Below are 27,260 nucleotides of genomic sequence, written 5' to 3' on the forward strand. Positions count from 1 at the left end.
ATTCTCTCTCCACCTTTGGCTCTTTGCTCAAATGTTACTTTGTCAGAGCAGCTTCCCTACTACCTACTGAAAACTGCACCGCACCCCACCGGCTGCTGCCCACTGCCACCCCCAGCACTAACTCCCTGCATCTCCCTATTTTAAGATGACCAAGAAAGGAGGCAGTGCTTGTCATGGCTTTGACAAAAGCTACTAAAATATCCGGCATTATCGTTTGGCTTAATTAAATTCCTCCTCAACTCAAGAAATTTTCTCTTTCTGTGAGACTAACAAAAATAATCCTACAAACTAATAACACAAGCTGGTCCTGATGTCTTCCCAGGGAGAAAGAAGGTTAAAAGTGAATATTTTAACTAAGGAGTTAGTATCGCTGAGCACAAGACACAGTTACTGAAATGCAGAACACTGCAGGACCATCAGGAAGAACAGTCCCCTTAGATGGTGGCCTATCAAGAGGAGTGGTGGCAGGAGTGGAAGTATTTGGAGAATTTTTGCTTTCTTCAGAGCAGTTTGGTTAAATTACACTCTTTTAAAGAAAACTTACCTTTGTGAACAGAAATAAAAATTTAATCTCATAGTACATTAACATGGTGATACTCAACATTTGCTGTATAAAATTCTCCAGCTGTTTCTTTGATTCAACTTTACCTACTTCACAGCTTTGTAAACTTGGGCAAGGTGATTATCCACGCTAAGCCACATCTTCCAGCTCAGTGAACGGTTCATACCTTCCTTCCCTCAAAGGGCTGTTGTGGGATAATGAGACAGTGTCTATGAAAGTAACAGGTAGGCTATAAAACAGTACACAAATGTAATAGGGAATATTTTTTGTTAATTTAGGATTAAAAATAATCATATCTTGCTGAACAGGACCTAAGACACAAATGATCAAGTTAACTTTTCACTTCATCATAAGACCCGAAAGAAATCGGAAACTTACCTGCTAACAGCCTGTCCAACATTCCTCATCGCCGATGTCATTATCTCAGTAGTGAGGCTTTCAGCAAAGATGACACCGTCCTGTCCAATCCCACTATCAGCTGCCAAACTGGTACTGCTCAGCTCTCTCTCTGCCTTTTCAATCGCTTCCGCAACTATCTTCTCAGCAAGCACTGTCTTCTTATCAAGATCAATATGAATTTGAGGGACATCGAGATGAAAAATTCTAGATTTCTGGTAGATGTTGCTAAATTTTGAATTAGAAACTGGCTTACTACTAGCAAGGGAATCTGGTCTGGGAAAGCGTGGACATGAATTTCCAGTGCAGTCATGGAGCTCTTTCCGGTCACAATACCTGCAAGCCTGACTTACCAGAGGTGACAACTTTTCTGCATAAGTGACCCTATCGGCCGCTTTTGTGGTCTCAGACATGTGGAAGACTACAGATCCTGAACTCAGCTCTAAAGCATCATCCACTACTTTGTTAGCGTACTGTTCGATAGCCTGAACAACAGTCTCTCCATAACCACACCCACTCAAGCTGCCCATACTGTGGGAAAACCTGTGATTTTGGGAGGAAGGCTGAAGAGACGCGGGAAATTCTGGCTCGAAGAGAGACTCGGCATCTTCGTCGCATCCATTTTTTTCATAAAGGCAAGAATCTGTTAAGGATTTTGGCAAGCCAACTGTAGATGTCGTCAGCTCTTTTTTAACATCTTTTGTAATGTTGTGAGCGAGAGAGGCTGAAAAACTATACAGTTCCAAGCACTCATTTCTGCATGTATCCTGTGTCCATTCACAAGTCGGGTTTTTATGAAGGTAACCTCCACTTATTTTACTTTGTCTTTTTTTATCCACTCCTTGCTGGTGTTCTTCACTTAAGAATAGTAACAGTTCACCATTGGTTTTCACCTGTGAGCTTTGCACAGGGAACATTTTTGAGTTGCGCTTCATTTTGGCTGTCTTAGATGCTTCTTGTAATCCTGACTTAACAGACCGATAAGCAAGTCTATTGGCATACTGGTCCATTATTAACTCACTATCACCACCTTCCTGTTTTAGTATTTGGATAATGTGGCCTGCGTACTCATCTGTCACACTTTCGCAGCTGGGATACTTGTATGTCAGACCTGACAGACAAGAACTTGGTGGTAATGAAAGAAGAAATGAATCTACTACTCCTGGGTGTGCTACAGCCTCTACATCCATCTTCTCTTCTGATCTATAATCTTGGTCACTATCAACATAACTGTTCCTCTTCTGCCTGAAAAGCATACAACTTCTAACTTTTGCTATTTTTTCAGCTTCTGTAATGACCTCCGCTGCCATATCACCTGCAAAATTGCATAATGTTTGTAAGTTTTCATCTAAGCAATTTAAAAAAGTAGGTGATATGCTTCTTTGACTTTGCACATTTAAGCAAGGGCTTCTAACCTTGGGTTCTTGAATTATTTTATTATCCAAATGGGAAGCTGCCATTTCGGTTGCAAGAGAAATGATGTGTACTGCTAACGCATCTGCAAACTGAACTTTCTTCCCTGAGGGCTCTGGCTTCACGTCCACTTCTGGCTGCTCTTCATCTTCACTACTTTCAACTTCTTCTGAGAGAGATCGCATGAGTTTCAACATGAACTCTTCTTTTTCTATAGTATTTTGTTCATTTTCAGACAAACTGCCGACAGACGAGTTGTGAGGTGTAGAAGGTGGCGTGGCAGGTGCAAATTCTTTTGCTAACTCCCCCTTGAGCTTTTTGGTTAACTTCTTGATGTCCCATTCAGAAGCAGCCTGGGATGGGACTAGAGGAGTTGATGGAGGAGTATCAGGTATCACATTCCCATCTCTGATTTTCTGTTTATCTTCCACGTGCAAACCATCTGCACATGTGAGCACTGGGGATGAGAAACTATGTGAATGGGCAAAAGGGTTCTCCTGCCCAAAACGCCAGGGCTCAAGTGCTGTATCATTCAAACTATGCTTTTTCACAGATTTGTCCTTAGCAATTTCCTTCAAATCGGGTTTCTGACCTGCTGCAGTTGGACAAGGTGGTAGCGTCTCTAAAGAAAATCCATGAGCCATATAACCTTTACATTCCAGAACACAATCCTTTCTTTCTGAAAGTGAACAGTGAGTTAAATGATCTTGAGCTTCAAGAAACTTGGGGAACTTTTCCGAGGTCAACCGTGACTCATCTCCAGGAATAGGCAAGTCTTCCTTGTGGAGTGCATTTTTATCTACATTTGGGATCACTGATTTGCTTTTGTCTATGGAATGTTTAACAATAGATTTAGATAATCGATCAGCAAACATGTCCTTCTTGCTAGCCTCACTCTGTTGCATTGTTGCTTGATCACAGTGAAAAGGAGGGTTTTTTCCCTTTACTGTTTTATTTAAACAATCTTTGTGTTTATCCATTGTTTTTGTAACTTTGAATGACGTCACTGAATCTAAAGTTTCATTTACTATTGTATGCACCACTGCCACAGAAAAATTGTTAATAATCACAGGATCACTCGTTACTTTTGAAGAGCTCTCCATTTCAATATCATCATTAGTTGGTTTAACATCATTCTGGTTACCCGGATGGTGTTCTGAAGGTAAACAAATATTCCTGAGACAAGCTACCTCCTCTTCTTTGTTTTTTGTGGCAACCCCTGCTTGGGTAGAACCACCATTCAAATTACTATCATCAGATGATGGATGAGACTTTGCCTGATACATATTAGATGAAATATGATATGGGAGAAGAGCACTTCCTGCCAAGGGCACTGGTATAGAAGTAACAACTCCAGAAGTACAAAACAAGGCCTGTTGTACTGTGTATTCCTTTTTATATTCCTGCATTGGTTTTGTCACCATAATTGTTTGACCATTAAAAGTAGGGGAAAATGTAGACGTCTGTGTCGATGGCACTACATTTTCTGCACTCACATACTTAATGTTATCTGTGGAAACACTAACTGCTGCCTTTGTTGTGAAGGTCACGTCAACTTGAGACAGCTCAATGAACGCTTCCTGTATTACAGATTCAGATAAATCTTTTGCATAGGACTTCACTACTTTGTCTTCATAGTCAAATGACCGACGCTGTGGAGATGCAGGTGTTGGAGGATACGAAAACTGACACACTTCCATGATGCCTTCAAAAACAAGTTCTTCAGCAAGATCTGCAGCAAACCTAGCAACAGTGTTTGTAAAGATCTGCTTCTTTACATACTGTAAATCTTTTAGAGCATTTGTGAAAGCTTCACTCACCAAAAAATTAGCCAGACTACTAATGGCACGTTCTTTCAACGAAAACGCACGCTGCCTTCTCAGTTCATTAAATGCCATCTGAAAAACGGATGATGTCAATTTGACGGCTAATTGGCACAAAGCATTGGTACATGAAAAGACTCCTTTCTGTAAGTCTTTAAATGCACTGCCAAAACTTTTCTCCACAAGATCTGCTGCAAACTTCTGAATGCTATCTTTAATCATTGAGGATTTATTTTTAGATTTACTTTTTTGATCAAGGCTTCCACACTTAAGAGCTACCGTTTTATTTTCTCCCTTTTTAATACCATTAATGTTGGATGTTGCATTTGTATGTTGGGTATAAAGAACCGAGCCCAGTACTTCACATGAAAGGCTATCTGCGTAATCTTCATAGGTATAATACACAGAATCATGATTTTCATGAATCCTATCTTCACCAATATCTGTTTGGCAAAAACATTCAGCAGAAGTACAGCCTCCAAGAGGACTAAAAGCAGAGGATCGAATAGGGCTAAACAAACCACTGTCTTCCCCTGATGCCTTCACTGGGCGGGGAGAATCTGGAGCATCACACAGGTTACTGTAAGGGGATTCTGGTTTACGAGGAGTTGGCTTCCTAACATTAGCTGGGAGAGCTGGACGATCAAACTTGAATTTTTGAGGATTCATTGTAGTGGTTACAGAACACAATTTTTCATGTTTGTGCCCTTTTTTTTGTGACAGCTTCCCTATGGCAGGATCTTTTAGAAATGGACAAGCAGACTCCAAAGTCTGTTCTAGTTCATCAAACTGATCAAAACTATCGAAAAACTCACTTACTTCTGAGTCTGAATCCTCAATATCATCTTTCATCACAGGAATTTTAGGTAACTCAAGTTTTGCTTTTAAACTTTTTTGATATCCTTCTTCATCCAAGAAAATAACAGGACTTGGACTTGAGCATTCTGATTCAGACGAGTAGGCAGGAGAAGAAGAGAACAACTGTTTCTGCACATCAGCATCACTATCTTTATCTGAAGCAGTGGATGACCTATAGAAACTCCTTTGGACCCAAGGCTCAGAAACTGATGTCGTGACTGAAGGTTTCACAGAAGGCAGTTCTTTATGTCCCAGAATACTTATTAAAGAAGCAGAAGGTTTAGCCAATGACTTCTGCCACCCAGAGCCAACCAGAACCCTGGTTTCTAAACGGTGACCAGAAATAGTCTGTGAAGCAGCATCACACTGGCTCCTTAGTGCAGTAATGTTTATTCCTACAGGAAAAGAATAAAATGATTATTCTTGAACAGAATTTTTTAATTAATTTAAATCAATGGGAATAAGTAGACTTGAAGCATGAGATATTTATTTGTACTGTATCTTCTACACTATATTGTTTAACAGGTTCATCCCAAATCATACTTAAAAGCAAGTACATGCTTTATTTTACCCCACATCTGGGAATACCTGGTCTACAGAATGCCTAGCACACTGTCGCATGTTAGAAACACTAATATTTAGGTGACTCTGTCAGCTAAGTCTGCTCAAATTTGAACTTAGGCATGTTCCAAACGATTAATGTAATAAGGGAAACAGTACTTGAACAGTACTACCTAAATAAGAAGAGAAAGAACAAAACTAAAAACCAGATAACGATGAACTTAAAATCACAAGGAAATTAATTCCTCAATCAGAAAAGAAGATTTAGATGCTTAAACTTGATCAAATTTCAAAATAAATTTCAACTGAACAAGTCTGCCTTAAAACTTTTAAAACTGAACTTTACACCTTAATTCTCTATTTCAAGAAAAAAATCTAGTAAAGAACAAACCATCATTATATGGCTTTGAAGTCTCTTCCTCCTCTAAGTGCTCAAAGGCAGTGACAAAGTCATCTTCGATGGAAGATACTGACTGGTTAGTATCGTCATCATCTTCATTAGTGGCCTCAAGTTGGCACTTCTGATGCAAACATGTGTCCAGGGTGTACCTTATACCCATAGCATATTTACTTAGGAGACTAAAGATAAAATCAATTCTGAGTCTTGGTAATGTAGATGACACTCTCATGACACAAAGCATTCCAGGACGATGACTCTTGGGAAAGATAAAAGATGATAAGAATAATTTTAATTTCAAAATATATTATACTTATAAGACATATTACCTGGAAATGAAACCTAGAAATAACATGATCCCATTTTAAAAAAAAAGAAGAAGAAGAAGAAAAGAAACACATGCATCCTGAAAGGCTCCCTGGTTTTGTAATGTTTAATTCTTTTCCTCATTCTTTCTCTACAATACTTCTCACTTCTCAATCTCTTTTTCTCCCATCTTTCTCTTATCCAGGTATTCAAATTCTACCTATTCTATCTCCTTAAACCTGCTATCCATTCCTTTGACAATTATGTTTTCCTGTATTATTGTACAGTCCTGTGATTTTTCTTATTTAATCATTCACCTAGTTCAACAACTACACTGTAAACTGCTTGAGGACAGGAACCAGGTCTTAGTCTTTCTGTAACCCATTTTCCCATAGCTTTTAGTATGATACCACATTCTCTCCTATCATAAAAGAATCATCCCCTCCTTTTACCTAAATTCCCCTAGTATTTCAATTTACAATAATGTTTATAGCTTTGATTAAAAATAGAAGTCGCCAGATTTTTCCATATTATTTTTAAAAATGTAAATATTGACAAATGACTTATTCAAAAAACTAGAAATTAGATAAAATAGCTAATCACCTCTTGTATCCTAGCAAATAAAACAAAGTAAGTATAAATGAAAAATATAATTAAGGAAATAAAGAGAGCAGTTCTACTTTTATCTGTAAATCTCATAACGAACACAGTGGTATTTTATACTTCAGGGAATAAGTAATTCAAATTTTAAATACACTAATAATTCAATTTTCAGGAGGGAAAACATGCAATTCATTTTTCTTTGAGGTATTAACAACAAAGTAACACTTAATAAAGAACTAAAAGCTCAATGTCACAAAACTAATGGCCTTTTGGAAATGATGACATTTTCGTTTATAAACAAAGAACATATCTTCAGATATCCATTTTACATGGAATTTTTTAAACAAGAAAATGAGTTAAAGTATGTTCTCTAAAACATACAGCACAATATTTACACAAATTTGAAACTGGAAATAAGAGGGAAAAATTCCTATGACTTAACACACAGGTAGCAGTTCAAGAAATCCAGAAACAATCAAATTTTAGAAAAAAATTAATATGTACTTGCATACCACTTACAGAGCTTCACACATGGAAAATCTAATTTAAAGCTATGACCAAAATTATTTTACCCTTCAGTGATTTCAAAGATTCTTGAGTTAGATTTCTTATGAATCATATTTCCTTGAGATGGCATTAAACAAAAAGAAACTTCACCCAAGCATTTAAAAGTTTAATACACTAAATCAAATGTCACTGTAAAATTTGCCAACAAAAACTCATTAGAAATAATATATAAAAGTTACCTGGTTTAGAGGACCATTGTTTATATCTGATGATTTATTTATATCCTTCATACAAATAATTTCATTTTCATTTAGACTGCAGAAGTGCAGTGAATTCAGAAGATCTGGGAGTTCCAAAGAAACTGCAGCCAAATCCTAATTTAAAGCAATAACACAATAAATAACACTGTAGCATAACACTTTTGTTAAAGTCCCTATAATGTGGCCTTATAAAAAAACATAAGGTCTACTGGTTAATAAATTTTCCACTTCATAATAGTTAACATACGCAGTTTACTGGCCACAATCAATTTTGTAAAAACTCAAAAATAAAATGTACTAAAATATTTTTAAATGACTATTTCTGTAGCCTTTTAAACATAATGATACCAAGCTATAACAAAATTTTACAGGGTTATCTCACACATCCACGACAATTTAGGCATTTAATAGTTTTTAGCTGCAAATGTCAACCTGCAGTCCTAAAGTTTAACCATGGAATTTTTCTTTTTTTTTGGTTTGTTTTTATTTCCATTACTCTAGGAGGTGGATCAAAAAAGATCTTGCTGTGATTTATGTCAAAGAGTGTTCTGTTCTTCCTATGTTTTCCTCTAAGAGTTTTATACTGTCCAGTCTTACATTTAGGTCTCTAATCCATTTTGAGTTTATTTTTGTGTATGGTGTTAGGGAGTATTCTAATTTCATTCTTTTACATGTAGCTGTCCAGTTTTCCCAGCAACACTTATCGAAGAGACTGGCTTTTCTCCATTGTATATCTTTGCCTCCTTTGTCATAGATTAGTTGACCATAGGTGCATGGGTTTATCTCTGGGCTTTCTATCTTGTTCCATTGATCTATGTTTCTGTTTTTGTGCCAGTACCATATTGTCTTGACTACTGTAGCTTTGTAGTATAGTCTGAAGTCAGGGAGTCTGATTCCTCCAGCTCCGTTTTTTTCCCTCAAGACTGCTTTGGCTATTCGGGGTCTTTTGTGTCTCCATACAAATTTTAAGATGATTTGTTCTAGTTCTGTAAAAAATGCCATTGGTAATTTGATAGGGATTGCATTGAATCTGTAGATTGCTTTGGGTAGTATAGTCATTTTCACAATGTTGATTCTTTCCATCCAAGAACATGGTATATCTCTCCATCTGTTGGTATCATCTTTAATTTCTTTCATCAGTGTCTTACAGTTTTCTGCATACAGGTCTTTTGTCTCCTTAGGAAGGTTTATTCCTAGGTATTTTATTCTTTTTGTTGCAGTGGTAAATGGGAGTGTTTCCTTAATTTCTCTTTCAAATTTTTCATCATTAGTGTATAGGAATGCAAGAGATTTCTGTGCATTAATTTTGTATCCTGCAACTTTACCAAATTCATTAATTAGCTCTAGCAGTTTTCTGGTGGCAGTTTTAGGATTCTCTATGTATAGTATCATGTCATCTGCAAACAGTGACAGTTTTACTTCTTCTTTTCCAATTTGTATTCCTTTTATTTCTTTTTCTTCTCTGATTGCCATGGCTAGAACTTCCAAAACTATGTTGAATTATAGTGGTGAGAGTGGACATCCTTGTCTTGTTCCTGATCTTAGAGGAAATGCTTTCAGTTTTTCATCGTTGAGAATGATGTTTGCTGTGGGTTTGTCATATATGGCCTTTATTATGTTGAGGTAGGTTCCCTCTATGCCCACTTTCTGGAGAGTTTTTATCATAAATTGGTGTTGAATTTTGTCAAAAGCTTTTTCTGCATCTATTGAGATGATCATATGGTTTTTATTCTTCAATTTGTTAATATGGTGTATCACATTGATTGATTTGCGTATATTAAAGAATCCTTGCATCCCTGGATAAATCCCAGTTGATCGTGGCGTATGATCCTTTTAAATGTGTTGTTGGATTCTGTTTGCTAGTATTTTGTTGATGATTTCTGCATCTATATTCATCAATGATACTGGTATGCAATTTTCTTTTTTTGTAGTGTCTTTGTCTGGTTTTGGTATCAGGGTGATGGTGGCCTCATAGAATGAGTTTGGGAGTGTTCCTTCCTCTGCAATTTTTTGGAAGAGTTTGAGAAGGATGGGTGTTAGTTCTTCTCTAAATGTTTGATAGAATTCACCTGTGAAGCCATCTGGTCCTGGACTTTTTTTTGTTGGAAGATGTTTAATCACAGTTTCAATTTCATTACCTGTGATTGGTCTGTTCATATTTTCTGTTTCTTCCTGGTTCAGTCTTGGAAGGTTATACCTTTCTAAGAATTTGTCCATTTCTTCCAGGTTGTCCCTTTTATTGGCATAGAGTTGCTTGTAGTAGTCTCTTAGGATGCTCTCTAGTTCTTCAGTGTCTGTTGTAACTTCTCCTTTTTCATTTCTGATTTTATTGATTTGAGTCCTCTCCCTCTTTTTCTTGATGAGTCTGGCTAATGGCTTATCAATTTTCTTTATCTTCTCAAAGAACCAGCTTTTAGTTTCATTGATCTTTGCTATTGTTTTGTTTCTATTTCACTTATTTCCGCTCTGATCTTTATGATTTCTTTCCTTCTGCTAACTTTGGGTTTTGTTTGTTCTTCTTTCTCTAGTTTCTTTAGGTGTAAGGTTAGATTGTTTACTTGAAATTTTTCTTGTTTCTTTAGGTAGGCTTGTATAGCTATAAACTTCCCTCTTAGAACTGTTTTTGCTGCATCCCATAGGTTTTGGGTCGTCGTGCTTTCATTGTCATTTGTCTATAGGTATTTTTTGATTTCCTCTTTGATTTCTTCAGTGATCTCTTGGTTATTTAGTAACGTACTGTTTAGCCTCCATGTGTTTGTGTTTTTTACGTTTTTTTCCCTGTAATTCATTTCTAATGTCATAGCGTTGTGGTCAGAAAAGATGCCTGATATGATTTCAATTTTCTTAAATTTACTGAGGCTTGATTTGTGACCCAAGATGTGATCTATCCTAGAGAATGTTCCGTGCGCACTTGAGAAGAACGTGTAATCTGCTGTTTTTGGATGGAATGTCCTATAAATATCAATTAAATCTATCTGGTCTATTGTGTCATTTAAAGCTTCTGTTTCCTTATTTATTTTCATTTTGGATGATCTGTCCATTGGTGTAAGTGAGGTGTTAAAGTCCCCCACTATTACTGTGTTACTGTCGATTTCCTCTTTTATAGCTGTTAGCAGTTGCCTTATGTATTGAGGTGCTCCTATGTTGGGTGCATATATATTTATAATTGTTATATCTTCTTCTTGGATTGATCCCTTGATCATTATGTAGTGTCCTTCCTTTGTCTCTTGTAACATTCTTTATTTTAAAGTCTATCTTATCTGATATGAGTATAGCTACTCCAGCTTTCTTTTGATTTCCATTTGCATGGAATATCTTTTTCCATCCCCTCACTTTCAGTCTGTATGTGTCCCTAGGTCTGAAGTGGGTCTCTTGTAGACAGCATATATATGGGTCTTGTTTTTGTATCCATTCAGCGAGCCTGTGTCTTTTGGTTGGAGCATTTAATCCATTCACGTTTAAGGTAATTATCGATGTGTATGTTCCTATGACCATTTTCTTAATTGTTTTGGGTTTGTTTTTGTAGGTCCTTTTCTTCTCTTGCGTTTCCCACTTAGAGAAGTCCCTTTAGCATTTGTTATAGAGCTGGTTTGGTGGTGCTGAATTCTCTTAGCTTTTGTTTGTCTGTAAAGCTTTTGATTTCTCCATCAAATCTAAATGAGATCCTTGCCGGGTAGAGTAATCTTGGTTGCAGGTTCTTCCCTTTCATCACTTTAAGTATATCATGCCACTCCCTTATGGCTTGTAGAGTTTCTGCTGAGAAATCAGCTGTTAACCTTATGGGAGTTCCCTTGTAGGTTATTTGTCGTTTTTCCCTTGCTGCTTTCAATAATTTTTCTTTGTCTTTAATTTTTGCCAATTTGATTACTATGTGTCTCTGCGTGTTTCTCCTTGGGTTTATCCTGTATGGGACTCTCTGCATTTCCTGGACTTGGGTGGCTATTTCCTTTCCCATGTTAGGGAAGTTTTCGACTATAATCTCTTCAAATATTTTCTCTGGCCCTTTCTCTCTCTCTTCTCCTTCTGGGACCCCTATAATGCGAATGTTGTTGTGTTTAATGTTGTCCCAGAGGTCTCTCAGGCTGTCTTCATTTCTTTTCATTCTTTTTTCTTTAGTCTGTTCCACAGCAGTGAATTCCACCATTCTGTCTTCCAGGTCACTTATCCGTTCTTCTGCCTCAGTTATTCTGCTATTGATTCCTTCTAGTGTAGTTTTCACTTCAGTTATTGTATTGGTCATCTGTTTGTTTGTTCTTTAATTCTTCTAGGTCTTTGTTAATCATTTCTTTCATCTTCTCAATCTTTGCCTCCATTCTTATTCTGAGGTCCTGGATCATCTTCACTATCATTATTCTGAATTCTTTTTCTGAAAGGTTGCCTATCTCCACTTCATTTAGTTGTTTTTCTGGGGTTTTTTCTTGTTCCTTCATCTGGTATATATCCCTCTGCCTTTTCATCTTGTCTATCTTTCTGTAAATGTGGTTTTTGTTCCACAGGCTGCAGGATTGTAGTTTTTCTTGCTTCTGTTTTCTGCCCTCTGGCGGTTGAGGCTATCTAAGAGGCTTGATGGGAGGCTCTGGTCAACCATGGAATTTTTCAAATGGGATTCTTGCCTATAGAATATACTTCTTTGGAGCTTAAGTTACATATTTATAAAATCCAAGTCTATTTTTCTGCCTTTCCTCTCTAAGGTATTATATCAGACTTTACTGAAAATTTTATGAAGATGTAAAGGAAAAGAAAATGCCTTTTTTTTTTCTTCTCATTTGCCCTTTTTATGTAACTGTTTTGCCCAGTTAAAAGAATTATTAACATCTTTGACCCTTCGTAGGGTATTTTTTCCTGGTTTTATCAGTAATTCTTAAAGAGGAAGTAGAGTATGAAAGAAATATTTTAGATACTTCTTTCAGCCTTACGTTCTCGGGACTATATCTTCTCTTGTGCCTTCTGTCGAAACTATTTCTTTCAGGCAAGAGCACAATCAAGACACACTGCAGAGTTTTCATTCATCATCACCTGATATGCATTATCTTTATAAATAATGCAGTGTTGCTTCTTCTACTAGGAGATGCTTTACTGCCACAAAAGGAAGCACGGCAATCACAAATTTTAAGAAGCGGTACGAGGTGAAAAAAAGTACGCCTACCACATCTACACGAGCTTCAACTCCTCTTCACGTAACTGTGGAGCTTTCCTTTGCTGATCCTAATCTCAACTGTCAGTCCCTTTATAAACACCTGCCTAAATCAAACAGGCTAAAATTTTCACAACTTTTTACAAATTTTATCTTTTAAATTTAACTCTATCTCAATTAAAAACATAAGAATATGACTGTTGAAGTTAGATTATAAAAACATCAAAATAAAAAAATAAACCTTTCAGTCTACATTATGACAGAATGGAGAAAACGTCAGCCTGTGGTTTGCAACCTTCTCAGATAAGTGACTTTTGTGGTCTCTTAACCTAAAACTGCTTTCTGTCATAACAAGGACGCTTGGTGAAAACACTAAAAGTGAAAATGTCCAAGGCACACTCAAAAATTGATCTCAAAATGTCATCTTTTAATTTTAAATAGGAATGATAACAGAAGAGTTTAATGTAAATTTGGGGCTAATAAGGCAAAGTTTCCATGCTCTTAAAATTTGTTCCACATAATCTCTCAGGGCCCTTTCCAGTTCAATAAATCGACCATACCTGTATATGAGCAGCATCTGTTTCTTCATTAAAACCTAGAAATGTGACCTGAATAAAAAAGGAATAAAGATCCATTAAAATTTTAAAGTCTTGTCTCAATTAGACTGTGACAGAGCTGAGAAACAGCAAAAAAAAGCACACAAAGCATTAAAATGCTGCTGTCGTGGACAGGATGATTAATTTTTTCTAAGATGATCACAAAGTTTTTTCACCAAAGATTTGACTCCAGAACTGAGGTTCCTAAACCTCCCCCACAGCCACTTCATTAGCCAGTTCAATCAATTCTAGTCCCCAAACATATCTCACATGTACCCACTTCTCTCCATAGCCCCTGATGCCACTTCTCACCCGTGCACCTCCAATCCTCTCCCACTTGCCCCAGGAATTATCCTGTCATTTCCCTGTCGAAACCTTTCCAGGCTTCTCAGTGCAAAGTCCTAACACAGGGCCCAAGGCTCTGGCTTAGCTGGTGCCTTCAACTTTCCCTCACTTGCATTCATACACATGGGCCCCTTTCTGGGTCCAGAACACGCCAGAACATTCTTGCCTAGGGGCTTCAGAGTGGTGCCCTTTCAACCCGGATCTCTATTCCATGGATGTTTACATGCCTAGCTCCTCCTCATTCTTTAAGTTCCAACCTAAATGTCACCTCCTCAGAGAGGTCTTTCCTGGGCACCCCCAAGGCTACCTCCTGATTGACTCTTTGGGATATCATCACTTTTTTCCTTCAATGCCTTTACACAGAGATTCCTCTGCAAAAGTTTATGTAAATTAAATTACTGAAGAAAATCTAATGGCCTGAGGAAATGTCACATTATTAAGTAAAAAGGACAAGTTACAGAAATATGATATAGACTATGCACACAATTTCAACCTTATTTTTAAAAACATATGCATGGAAAATAATACTGGATGATAATATACCAAATTATAAGCAGTGATTAACTCTCAATGATGGAATTATAAGTGATCTTATTTTTCTCTACTCTTTTCCCCCATGGTTTTTTCTTTCTTAATTCACAGGATTAATGATAGTCATTTTCTTTTTTATGCTTTCAGTATTTCTTATTTTTCTATATGGATGATGTACACTTTTATAACCTGAAAAAGTATTATTTTAAAAATTTATATTCCCTTTATGTCTTTGACATCATAAGAAGAAATTTTGGTCACTTGAAGATAGACTAGTAAACTGTCTACTAAGCAAGTACTGTGACTAAAAATATGAAGCACTTAAATGGCAGCAATACGGGTAATCAACTCTCAAGCATTAATGGAAAACAGCATAGTTGAAATACAAAGCAACACTCAATATACTTTAGATCTCTTTCTGATAATTAAAAAGCAAGTCAGAATCTTAGATTATTCCAGAATCTTTATTCTCATTAATTATGGGTACTACTTCACAGAAACGTTACAGTTAATTTCCAGGTGCCTAGGTAAGTTATTAACCTGCAGGAGCCTGTCTCCTCACCTATAAAACTTAAGGTAACACACCTCCTCTCCCACAGTTGTGAGGATTAATTAGATAATGTGAAGGAAAGTGCCTAGCACATCATCGGCACTCGACAACAAAGAGACACTCAAATAACAAGTTTCCTTCCTTTCTTCAAAAAGATACTTGGAGATATCTATAGCCTAAAATGAGAAATTCCTTCTATTCTTTCAAGTTTCCTTTTACTGAATACAAAAGAGAAAATAAGCTGGCATAGAGTTTTGAAGGTGCCAGGAGAAGTTTGAATTTCCCATTGATTAAGGAATGTGGGCTCAGAGGGGCACTGTGTAAGCAACTGGAGAGAGACGGCTGGAAAACTGTTTGAGGGCAGAGGACACAGAAGACTTGTCACGCTTGGCAACAGCTGAGGAGATTAGGAGTGGCTTGGCTTTACTAATATAAAGTAAAAAAGGATAAAAAAGAGGAGAACAGCCAAGAGCCACAGCACTGAGCTGATACAAAAAGAAGAGGCACAGGTCAGAGACCATTACAGGGTCTGAAAGGTGTGCTCACCATCCTATGGAACCACTTCAAATACAGTTTCTCAAGGAATATGAAAGAAAATCATTCCCAAAAATAATAATCAAGATTTTTTATTAGAACCCTGATTTCAAAAAAATTTTTAAATTCACATATTTATTGGTTTTGAGCTTCAATGGCCCAATACCCTATCTCTCTTCTTTGGTAACATAAATGTATTGATCGACTATGGCTATACTGTTGAAAAAAATTTAACTCCTTTTTATAGTAATAAATTCAAACAAAGGCTGGAAACGCTGATGCAACAGAGAAATAGATGAGCAAGTAGTATATCGTATCCGTAAGGTGGTAAATATCTTAATTTCAAAATAAACGTACCACTACTTTTTCATTTTGAACCAAAGCACTGAATTTAAACAACCAAGAAAACAATAACCCAAAAAATAAATATAAGAAATAAGTATATATTTTGTTTCAGAGTAGAAAATTTTAGTATGAAAGTCCCAATTACTGAACATAGCAGAAATCATCTAATACAGTGCTGTGTGTCTGATGAGTGGCAGGTAATGCCTGTGCAGTGAATTAAATGTGCTCATTATAATACACTAATGTTAGCAGGTATTTAATATTTAAAACAGGTACTTCTCACGCATGTATTAATGTGCAGAGATTTTAGGCATTCTAAAAATAGACGATGCAGTTCTACAAAGATACATGAAAATACATTGTGCTGCATTAGGAAAGGGTATAGAGAGTAATCTGTCAAACCTCAGTCAAACTGGCATGTTCATCCTGCTTTAAACAGTCCTCTGCTGATACACTGCATAGTTCCTTCTCACTCTGCAATAAAGACTTTACGGACTGGAACACATCTTCACTGAAGCTCTGAAAATAAAAGATATTCTTAATCTACTTAATTCTAAGACAAGGTAAAAAATCCTGGTGATGGATTAAATGAAGAGTCACTAACTTTCCAATGAATATTCACTGGAAACCTTTTGATGTAACAGAACTCAACTCAGCTGAGAGGAAGAAAGAACAAAAGGCTAAAGTAGAGCTCGACGTGTTCAACGCACACATGCCACAGCCCAGTCACTCAACCCACTGGAGACCACGAGGCCCTCAGCCAGGTTCTCTCACTCTCACCCTGCACTAAAACCTAACAGATCACATGTCTGATTTCCAAGTCACTGGCAGAACAGGAGCAACAATTTATATAAGGAGACGATGTGGAAGCTAATAGTAAGGTATGCTAACAACGTGATGACTCTCGTAACAAAGTTGGAGATGGAAAAAAAGAAAGAGATAATAACTCAAAACAAGGCTTTTCAGGGGTCTTAAAGCAGCTGTATGATGAAAATGAGGGAAGGCATTCCAGACTGGAAAGAGAAAGATGTCACAAGTGCAAAGAAACAGAGGGAGGAAAAAGGTACATTAAAAAATGGGTATTAAATTTGGACATAAACAGAACATTAATTTCTCTCTACCTTCTGATTTGTTGATCTGCTCTTCTATCAGAAATGTCCTTACTCCCCAATGTTCCCCTGTAGAAATCCTACCCATCCCAAGACCTGTGAAGATTTTCCCATCCCTTAGTCATAATAAATCTCTAAGTTCCTACTGTATTGTTTGCACATTAAGATCATTTAACCTATATCACAACATGTTATAATAACTGCTTTCATATATAGTCTTTCCTACCCATTAAACCAAATTACTGAGGTCAGAGATTGTCTTATACTCTATTTATTTCCCCAGATTTCAGTACCTCACATACAAGATGGACTCAATAAATGTTCGCTAATTTTAATAAATTAAAAATTAGTGGAAATCTTATCTAAGAGAAGGGATGCAAATATGAAATCAAAGCAATTAAGAAAAAATGCAATGTTAAATTTGAACTTTCAATATGAACTCAAGATTCTTCAGATGTATGTACTACATTTTCCCATTGATACATCATAGAAGCAATGACCCTCAGTAGCAATGAGCATACCCAGCACACAGATTTTGACTTCTAAATACCATTCACCAATTAAAAGAACTAGATCCCCCTTGACAGAATGGCTGGTTCCAGGTCGGAGGCAGAAATGTATGAAGTGTGGCTGGGACATCTTATTGTGAAAGAATGCAAGGACATGCAGATTAACTGGGTTATTTCAAAAGAACACAGAAGCCAACTTGAAGGAATTCCAATTGGCCAAATTTGGGATAATCTGAGCATCAAAAAATAAATGATAATGGAGTATAACAACTGAATTTAAAAAAAAACTACAAGTCCATTAAAAGAGACAGATAAAAAGGGTGGGGATTGGGGGAGTGCGCTACTTTACATTAGAATGCTGGCTAAGAGATATGAACAGAATGACAAAATTTAAAAATTCCGTTTGTAACTCCCTCCAATGTAATTACTGACTTAGGAAAGGATCATCAATTACCCTAATCCACTGGGTTAAAAGCTATTGGGGAACAAGATACACTGTTCTGCAACATCACCTTACATATTATGTATTAATAGTGTTAATTACAAAGGGATTATGTGTCTTTAGATTGGAGATACCTGGTGGTTACAACTTATCTACCTGGTCAAGCCTGGCACTAACAATATGCACCGCCTGCCTGATCTGACAGAGCGGAATGACCATGACATCATCTTTGAGGTGTTCCTGCTGAACCTAACCACAGGGAAAAACAAATGAACTCGGAATATGGGAATGTTCTACAAGATAACTGGTACAGACTCTTCCAAAGATTTGCCATCATGAGAAAAGAATCTAGACCATTGAACTGGAGCAGACTGGGGGAGACCAAAGAAACACAATACCCAAACACAGTGTCAACCTTGCTTAGATCTTAGATGAGAGGCAAGGAAAAAGTAACAAGGATACTTGAGACAGCTGGGGAAATCTGTGCATGGACTGCATGTTAGACAGTGTTACTGAATTAACGATTTCCTGAGGGGTGGTTAATAATGCTGATGTTCTTAAGAGACGCATGCTGATATATTAAGAAGAGAAGTAAAATAATGTCTGTAGCCTACTCTCATTTAGTTTCAAAAGGGAAGTGTGTATATATGTACACACACAGAATGGGTGTGGCAAAATGTTAACAGAAAGTAAATCTAAGTGAAGAGTATATGTGGTGTTTATTGAACTGTTTTTTCCCCCAATATCTGAACATTCAAAAGTTTAAGTGATTCTGTTTTCATTAATGAGTGGAAGTTTTCAGGCTAAGATATGAACATGAACTGAAAAAAGGAAAACATATGAAATGTGAAATCTGAACATGAGCAATCATTATAAACTCATGACAGTGAAGGAACAAAGCACAGATCTTGATTTCTAAATACTATTCAGGGGTTCTTTGGAGAAACAGCCCATTCTAGGTCCGAGGAAGGTAAAGTAGAAAGTGAAACTGGGTCAATTTTGTCCTAGAAAGCAAGGAAGCAATCAAAGAATTATGAGGCTGTGCATAACACACACATAAACAGTATATAATATTTACATTCATGTATTTTTATCTAAAAGGGTTTCCAAGTATTCAAGTGAATTCAAACCAAATTTTTATCATGGGCCTAATATAAATAATGATCTGAATAAAAAAGACATTAAATTAATAGTATAAAGTTTCAGCTGCAGCCTAATTCCTTATCTCAGGAATATCTTGGTAAATTCAAGTCAAATAGGTAGGTAGTATAATGTCTGAAGAACAAGATCACTAGCTCACTACTATATTTTGTATATATGTATTTCTTAGTTCTAATTATTAATTTAAAGCAATCAGTACAATTTAAATATTAATTTAAAGCTATGGGTCCAATTGCTAATCTGAAAAAAAGTATAATATACTCTACTTTACAGAAAGTGGAAATAGAGAAAATAGTTTTTATTGTACTTTTTTCAAATTAAAAAGGGGACCTACTAAGTTTAAAGGTACCTGAAAAACACATGGGGCATATTACTTAAAAATGTAATTACTACACTGTTCCAAAATAAGTTTACTTTCTGTTTTCCGACTCCGCCGGCACCTTTCAATTTGACAACCACTCTCTTCCAGTTAGCAGTCAAATCTAAACATTTCTCAGATCTCTGAAGAAATGAGTAAATAAACGAAAAGGCAGGCCTAGCAGCTTACAAGAACACTAACAATTAGAAGATGGAAAGAAGATGTGCAAAGGAGACAAGTGTTATCGTAAGAGAGAAGAAAAGAAAGAAGCTGTAACGAAAGAAGTCAAAGGCTGTCTTAACATGTAAGGACTTGTCAAGAGTGTCATATGATGCAGAAGATGAAGCTAAAAAAAGGGTTCACCAAGACTGCTGACCATCCCCCAGTATTCATCCTCCCTTTCTGCCTTTAAGTAACACCCCCCGACAGCTTTAGCAAAGACAAAAATGTCAAGAAATGAAAGGGTAACCAAATCGTCTCAAGGGAGGAAAAGAGAGAGGGCTCTTCCTCAGACAAGAAAGCAGAAGCAATCAGGAATCACATTCAATTTGCTCACTACTGATTATCCAGCCCATACCTAACACGGGGCCTGGCATATAAGCAGCACTCAAATTTATATTATATTTGCTGAGTGAATGAATGCATGGTAATATTTTGGGGTAAAGTTAACGCTGTATAAGGAAAGTCACACCTGATGCTTATATTGCTAAAAAGAAGAGAGAAAACTATCTGCTGAGAAGAAATAGGGAGACGTGATCTTTGGGAAATAAAGTTCATTGTCTTCATGATTTCATATCACTATTTTCATATATGCCAATCTTTTCAGTATTTTATCGTTATTCAATAATAAGATTCATTTTAAAAACAAGAATACCATAGCATAGCTGCTTAACAAGACTTCAACTTCAAAAAAACTGATCAACATTTTTATTAAAACTATCACTAAAAAGAATCCAATATAGTGAACTTACTTTTCTGACAGATGCTCTAGTTTTCATGTGAGTGTTTCTGAAAGTCTGGAAGGTCGCCATAACTATATTGCTGTTGTAGGTAATCAGTGAAGAGTTAGTCCACAAAAGACCTAAAGAAAAAAGATTAAAAGAAAATGACTATTTTATTGATCTTAGTGATTCAAGCAAGCATTTTGTCCTAAGATAACTTCTTTAAATTCAGTCATTTACAAAAAAAAAAAAAAAACATAAGAATTCTGAGACGTAAAAATTTATTAAGCAATCCAACATGAATATTTGAAAAATACGAATATTGGCACCTTAACAAGACACCAAATTATTACAAAAATCTTTTTAGGTTCAAAATTATTATAAACTAGTTTATCCTTATCTAGTCAATCTCACTGCCCTTTTTTATTACAAATAAGAAAATATTTGAAAGCCTCAATAATATTTCAAAAGCCTTTTAAAAATCTAAAGCAGATAACGTCACAAAAAGAATCTCAGCCTTCTTGCCTCCTAAAAGTCACTCTATCCCTACAGCAACTGTGAATGCTCTAAACATTCTTATTTCTTGGGCAGAAAGATTTAATAATAAACAAATGAGAATATGAAATAAACAAATGAGAATATGAAATCTGTACATATCAAATAAAATCAGATAAAACCAAAGCCCTCATATAGGCATCTCAACAGCATACCAATGACGAGAGTTCAAAAATATCCAAGTTAAATGATTAATACCGTAGTATTTAAAACACATGCACAGACATGTGTTTATACACACACACATACACACCCTCCTTGGGAGAAACTCTGAAACTAAGTCTCAGCTTTTTATCAATGTTTTAATGAAATATCTTTTAGAGCTTAAATCAACCTGGGCATTAACCACTCAATATCCACATCTGACCACAGTAACTTGTCCCTTCATTCAAAATCTACTTGCACTAGATGCTATAGATACAGAGGAGAACAAGGCAAATATAGCCCATCTGGATCAGAGTCTTACAAGGAAACTGTTTTATTACAGTAAAGGGTAGGAGTGAGAATTGAATACTAAATCACTAAACACTAAAAAAATTGAATCAATAAAGATTTGAGAAATGGCTAATTAGTTTCAATCAAACTGGTCTTCTTAAGAATTACCTAGTTGAGGTTTTCAAGACATTTAGTTAATATCAATTTATACTATGAAGACATTTATAGGCAAAAGCAAACTTCAACCTAGTCCCCTGCAGAACTGAAAAAAAAAAAAAAAACTAAACTAAATTTTAGTGGAGTTCTAATTTTATATTCTTCCACAACAGAGATAAAACTGAAGTGTGTGTGCAGGCAGGCACACATCTGCACCTCCCTTTAAGATTTCTATATTCTGATTTTTCACAAAGAATTCTATTTTTTAGACAAAAAATTCCTATTCTATTCTGAACTAAGAAAAATCCTAGTGGTCTCTTTAACAATAAAATTTGATTAATGACTGGAATTGAAGCAGAATTGTCAGAAAGGCAAGGGAGGTCCCAATAGCACAAGATAAAGAACCATACACCAGGATGCAGAAAAGTAGCATTTGTGTCCCTGTTGTACCTCTCATTAGCTTTGTTTCCTCTAGGTAAATTGCAATATCTCTGCATCTGTTTCCTCCATGTATATTACATGGGTGTGTCTATTATGTAGATTACCTCGATGTATATTACCCTACTTACTGCACAAGTTTACTGTAAGAATCAAATGGAAAATTTATATGAGGCACTTGAGAAACCACAAAACATAGGTAAAAGGAAAATTAAAATATTTACTTACGGACCAAAATGATCAAGAGGACCAAAATTCTCAAAACAAGGTGTAAATACACAGGTTTATGTAACCAAGGCAAGAAAATAATTCTTTTCTTTGTCCCAGGCCAAGTCACTCTCCTTTTTTTTCCCCATACAGTTCTCTTCAGCTGCCAAAAACCCTCAGGGGCAAGTGGACTTGCCTCAAACTTCACATAAAACATATAAAATATAGAGGCCAACACAAGGGTGCCGGAAAAGTCAAACACTCAAATTCATCTCCTGAGTAAACCGGCACCACCTTTCTGGAGGGCAATTTTGTAACGCATGTCAAAACCCTGAAAATATTCCTAGCCTATGACACAACCATTCTACTTCTGGGAATTCATCAAAGGAACTGATGCTCCTGGAGCAGCGAGGGTTCTAAGGAGAGTTTATAATGCACCAGTTGCTGTGCTAAGAGATTTCCTTGCACATCTCATTTAATCCTTAGGACTGGCAGAGCAGTACTCCAGTTCTACAGTGAGAAAAACAGAGGCAAGAGGAAGGGGTTAACAATTCACCAGGCCCACACAGTAAGCAGTAGAGGGCTGAGATGCAAATCCAAATCTTCAAATTCTAGCACCCAGGCTCTTACCCTCTTCTCTGTAGTGTATACAGGCTTGAAAAGCTGTTCATCACACTTTGTAATAGAGAGAAATAAGAAGCACTCTAGATGCCAGAAACAGGAGAGAGACTGAATTACCTAGAGTGCACTCCCGCAGTGACACGAGGGCAGCCATTACACACAACTTGGAAGGACAGAGGACCAGCACACAGAGCGTCTTTACTTTCTCAGACCCCTAACCTTGCGGAGAGGGCAGAGTTGGGAAAAGAGATGAGAGACAGCAATGACCTTTGCAGCTGCTGACTAAAGTCAACACGAGCAAAGATTAAACTCGAACTCACTGGAGGCTTCACCAGGCAAGAAACTACTGACCCGTTACCTCACCTGAAGGTGGAGGTGCGACAGGCCAAGCCCCTGAGGGAAGAAACAGTCACACGGAAGTAGGGGAAGATCAGAGGGCCCTGATACAACATCCCGGATCTGACACCTCAAGCTACCCCACAGTTCATTACCTGCAATATTCCTGAATAGCCGACCTAAATAGAACACCCTTTTCAAAGCTGAGTACTAAAGAATCCAGTATGGACCTATGAAGAATCGTTTAAAAACAAAACAAAACCAAAAACCACATAAGAGATATACTAAAGAAAGAAAAACACTCCAGACAAATATACTCATGCCACCCGAAACTCACATTATCTGTTTTTAGAATAGTACCTAAGAATTTATATTAATAAAAAAGAAACTAAATTTAATTCCACGTTTACACTCTGCTTCACTCATTGAAGAAAAATACTTACTGAATCCTACTCCATAGCTTTGTGTTCAACTTAAAACATAAGTAAAATATTAACCTCACAAAGAAAAAAAACCTATGAGAGAATATCTACGCAACAGTCCATCAAAGTGAATCCAGCATGAGATGACATGACTCATACTTCTGATAAAGCAAAGAAACAAAAATCATCTTTGAAAAGACACAAAGGCAGATGGGGGGAGAAAGTAACACAGTAGGGTTCCCTCACCATCTTTTATAATTTGAGAGAATGTAGTTTTAGACAGATTTCACAAAAGGAGTAAAAATATAGTATCTTCCCTTGGAACACCTTTATGTTACGATAATAAACTTTTCACTTAATGCTTTTTTGTTTGCTGTCCCATTCTTGGTGAGTAAACAAGAGTCCTAAATAGGGAATAACTAAGGGCGTTTCCCTAGAGTCAAACAAATTAAAGTGAACCTGGATAATTTTTTAAAAAGCAGATCAGAGACAAGAAAGTACAGATGGACAACGCAGACAACTGAAAAGTAAGCTGCTGGAGCTCAGGAAAGCCACAGGATATAAAAACAATACCATAAAATAAATGAAATCCCCTGAGAAGCAGCAAGAAAGCAGAATAGATATTACAACCGAGAAAGTTTTAAGAAATATCACAGAATGTAAAAGAAAACAAATGTAAGATAGAGAAACAATTATAAACAGTAAACAGGTATTGGATACTTTGAATAAATTACACCTACCCCTTTGGTCCTGCGATTTCACTTCTTAAAATTTATCCTACATGTGTACTTGCACAAAATTCACAAAGATATATGTGAAAGAATATTCACTAAAACAAAAAAGGATGAAAAGCTAAAAATAACCTAGAAGCCCATCAATTCAAATAAATTATAATACTTTCATATGACTATTACCCAGCTGTTGGAAAGAGAGCAACACATACTGATGTGACAGTATGTCCACAATATATTAAGGGAAAAAGCAAGTTACAGAACAATGTAAATAGTGTGCTACTTGTGATTTTTTTAAAAAAATTATATACACACACAACTCTGACACTCGTGTGTGTGTTTGTACAGGCCTAGGAAATACTATGACAGATATAGACTAAACTCATGATAGTGGCCACTTGTGACAACTAGGATTTTTTTTAATGTCATAAAATGTCAAATACCTATAATATGGAAAGATGACAGATTATTAAATAAAATAAGGCAGGTTCCAGCATGCTCACATTATCCCATTTTGTGTAAAACCTCTATGACTACATGTGTGCATTTATATAATACATGCAATATAAAAGAGAACATACACTAGATGGGTATAAACATTGATTTTATCTGGGTAGACGCAATTACGTGTGTTTCTAGATGTGCATAAATTCTTTTATAATAAGAAAAATATTTCCAAAGTCTTTCCTCTCCTCTCCTCTGGCCTAAGAAGTATTCAGGTCAGCATCATATATTTCTTGATCTTTTTTTTTACCATGAGTTAACGGAGCCAAGGACTCCCTGAAATTCCTTCCTAGCACTCTATCAACAATACTGTCCTATTTTGACCCTCCTCCTCCTGCACTAGTTCTCTGACTTCAGTACCTGTATGGATCAGCTTATATCTATTACCTCCCTCCAACAAGATCTGAATTCAGGAAGTCTACATGGAACCCAGAAACCTGTATCTTTTACAAGTACCCTATGTGGTTTCTGATTGAGAAACAGCTATCTATCTCTTTAGCCATTACATTAGTCTCCTTCCAAAATTCTTTCATAACTTGTTACTCAATGACCAATAATTCTAACCTCCTCTTTGGTACTCATTTTATTTAGTTTTCCAAGGATGCTCTATTTCTACCTCTGGTTTAACTATACAAATAACTCCCCAATATATATCTCCAGTTCAGTTCTTGCACCTGAGTTTCAGTTCCTTATATCCAATTTTTATTAGATACCTCCAAGTAAATATCCCAGTTACTCCAAAATTAGCATGTTCAAAAACTGAATAAAACTTTCCTCTCTAAACAATCTCCTCCTGTTTTCTCTATATCAGTAACAGCCAGTAAACCAATCAAGCCAGTAGGTCTTTCCCTCAGTCACTACTGACTATCACATCTAGTCAATAACCAAACCCTAACCCATCATCCTCCTAAACTTCCCTCAGATGTACCCTCTCTTCCATCAGCTGAACTGCTACTTACTCTTCATACATCAGTTCAAGGACCTCCCTTCTTGAGAACGCTTGCCTCATCTCCTGTATCCCTCCTTGCCAAAGCAAGTAGCCAACTCCTTTATGTTCCCAAAGTGGTTTGCCCTTTATTCCTTTGATGCCATTGTTTGCATGCTTCCCTCCTTTTGTGAGTTTTGAAGACAAAAGTGTTTTTTATTGTATTTGTATTCTAGCACAGTAAGCATTCAAACGTCCGCTGAATAAATAAAAAGCAATTATTTTTAAAGAGCAAAGTTGACCTTTAAATGTTGGAATGGACACTTCTACATTTAATGAATTACTTGTGAAAATATAATTAGAAGTTTCCAATAATTTCTACTTTTATAATATTTATAATAAATGCTCCAAATACATATTTTGGCCCAGTCCCAAATGTCCAAGTGTTAAAAATATTCTGTTCAATATAAGTACAACTAAACAGGGCAAAATATATGAAATATCGCTTTTCAAACATCCGACAAGAGACAATGCAAGACTATGATCCCTGAGAGAAGAGAAACACTTCCAGGTCACAACACAAGGAGAGGAAAGCTAAGCAGTCTGGCAGTCTCACCGAGCTGCAGAAACAGAGGTCACAGTTTGGGAAGGCCAAGGTGGTTAGAATTTGCAAGGCAGATATACTGGAGGGAGAGCTCAGAAAGAGTGAGAGCTTTAGAGATCTGCAGGTGGGCTTCCCTAGGGTCCTTGACTGAATGTTGATCTGTGCCAAGTAGCTGAGGTTGGGGAAATAACTTCTAGAGAGCAGTAGGCCAAACAATACCTGGAGCCAGACAGGGCTTGGGAATAGTCCGCATTCCCACCAACCAGAGTGGGAAAACTTTGTAATGTATCAGGTAATGGATGGACTCCTCAGAAGGGAACTGCTTTGGCTGAGAAACTAAGTCAGCACTACGCTGAAGGCTGTTCTGGACTCACCCTAACAAAGCTTAAAGGCAAGCCTCAAAACAACCCAACAGATTCCAAATAAGCTACCTATACACCCCAACTAAATCCAACACTCCTAAGGATTACAACAGAACTGAGCGAGCAACAGCATAAATTCAATGACTGGCACACAGTCAAAAATTATCAGGTATACAACAGAGGAGACAAATATGACCCATAAGCAGGAGGAAGTAAGTCACTAAGTGCAGATCCAGAAATGACAGAGATGATGGAATGAACAGAAAAGATGTTAAAACTATACTATTGGAACAAATGTGTTCCATACACTTAAGAAGGGAGAGGAAAACATGATCATGATAAGGAAAGGAACAGAAGAGGGAAGACACTCAAATTGAACTTCTAGAGATGAAAATAAAATACATACCAGATGCAACAGCAGATTAGATACTGCAAGAGAAAAGTTCAATGAATTTAAAGACATAGCAATAGAAACTATCCAAAATGCTGCACAGAGAAACTTAAAAACAAACAAGCAAAGCAGCATTGATGACTCACTGTAAAAGGTGAATGACTGGAATCCCAAAAAGTGTGGGGGTGGGGGGGAAGGGGGCAATATATGAAGACAAAATGGCTCAGAATTTCCCAAAGTTGATGAAAACCATAACCTGATAGATGCAAGGAAGATTAACAAACCCTAAGAAAAACAAACCTGAGGAAGACCACACCAATATACATCATAAC

At 36.6% G+C, this 27,260-nt stretch overlaps 1 protein-coding gene across 2 annotated transcripts in view; it reads right to left on the bottom strand.

Annotated features, from left to right (window-relative positions):
• The window catches only part of AKAP11 (A-kinase anchoring protein 11), a 49,684-nt gene that overhangs the window by 17,242 nt on the left and 5,182 nt on the right, over window positions 1-27,260 (bottom strand). For both annotated transcript variants that reach the window (XM_059902745.1, XM_059902744.1), the window contains exons 2-7: window positions 20,272-20,381; window positions 16,124-16,240; window positions 13,381-13,428; window positions 7,666-7,800; window positions 6,005-6,269; window positions 941-5,447 (exon numbers count right to left, since the gene is read on the bottom strand). In XM_059902745.1, the coding sequence (XP_059758728.1) occupies window positions 941-5,447; window positions 6,005-6,269; window positions 7,666-7,800; window positions 13,381-13,428; window positions 16,124-16,240; window positions 20,272-20,331 (5,132 nt within the window). In that variant the 5' untranslated portion in view covers window positions 20,332-20,381. The remainder of the gene's footprint in view (window positions 1-940; window positions 5,448-6,004; window positions 6,270-7,665; window positions 7,801-13,380; window positions 13,429-16,123; window positions 16,241-20,271; window positions 20,382-27,260) is intronic.

The sequence above is a fragment of the Balaenoptera ricei genome, chromosome 18 (genome assembly GCF_028023285.1).
Source record: "Balaenoptera ricei isolate mBalRic1 chromosome 18, mBalRic1.hap2, whole genome shotgun sequence".
NCBI lineage: Eukaryota > Metazoa > Chordata > Mammalia > Artiodactyla > Balaenopteridae > Balaenoptera > Balaenoptera ricei.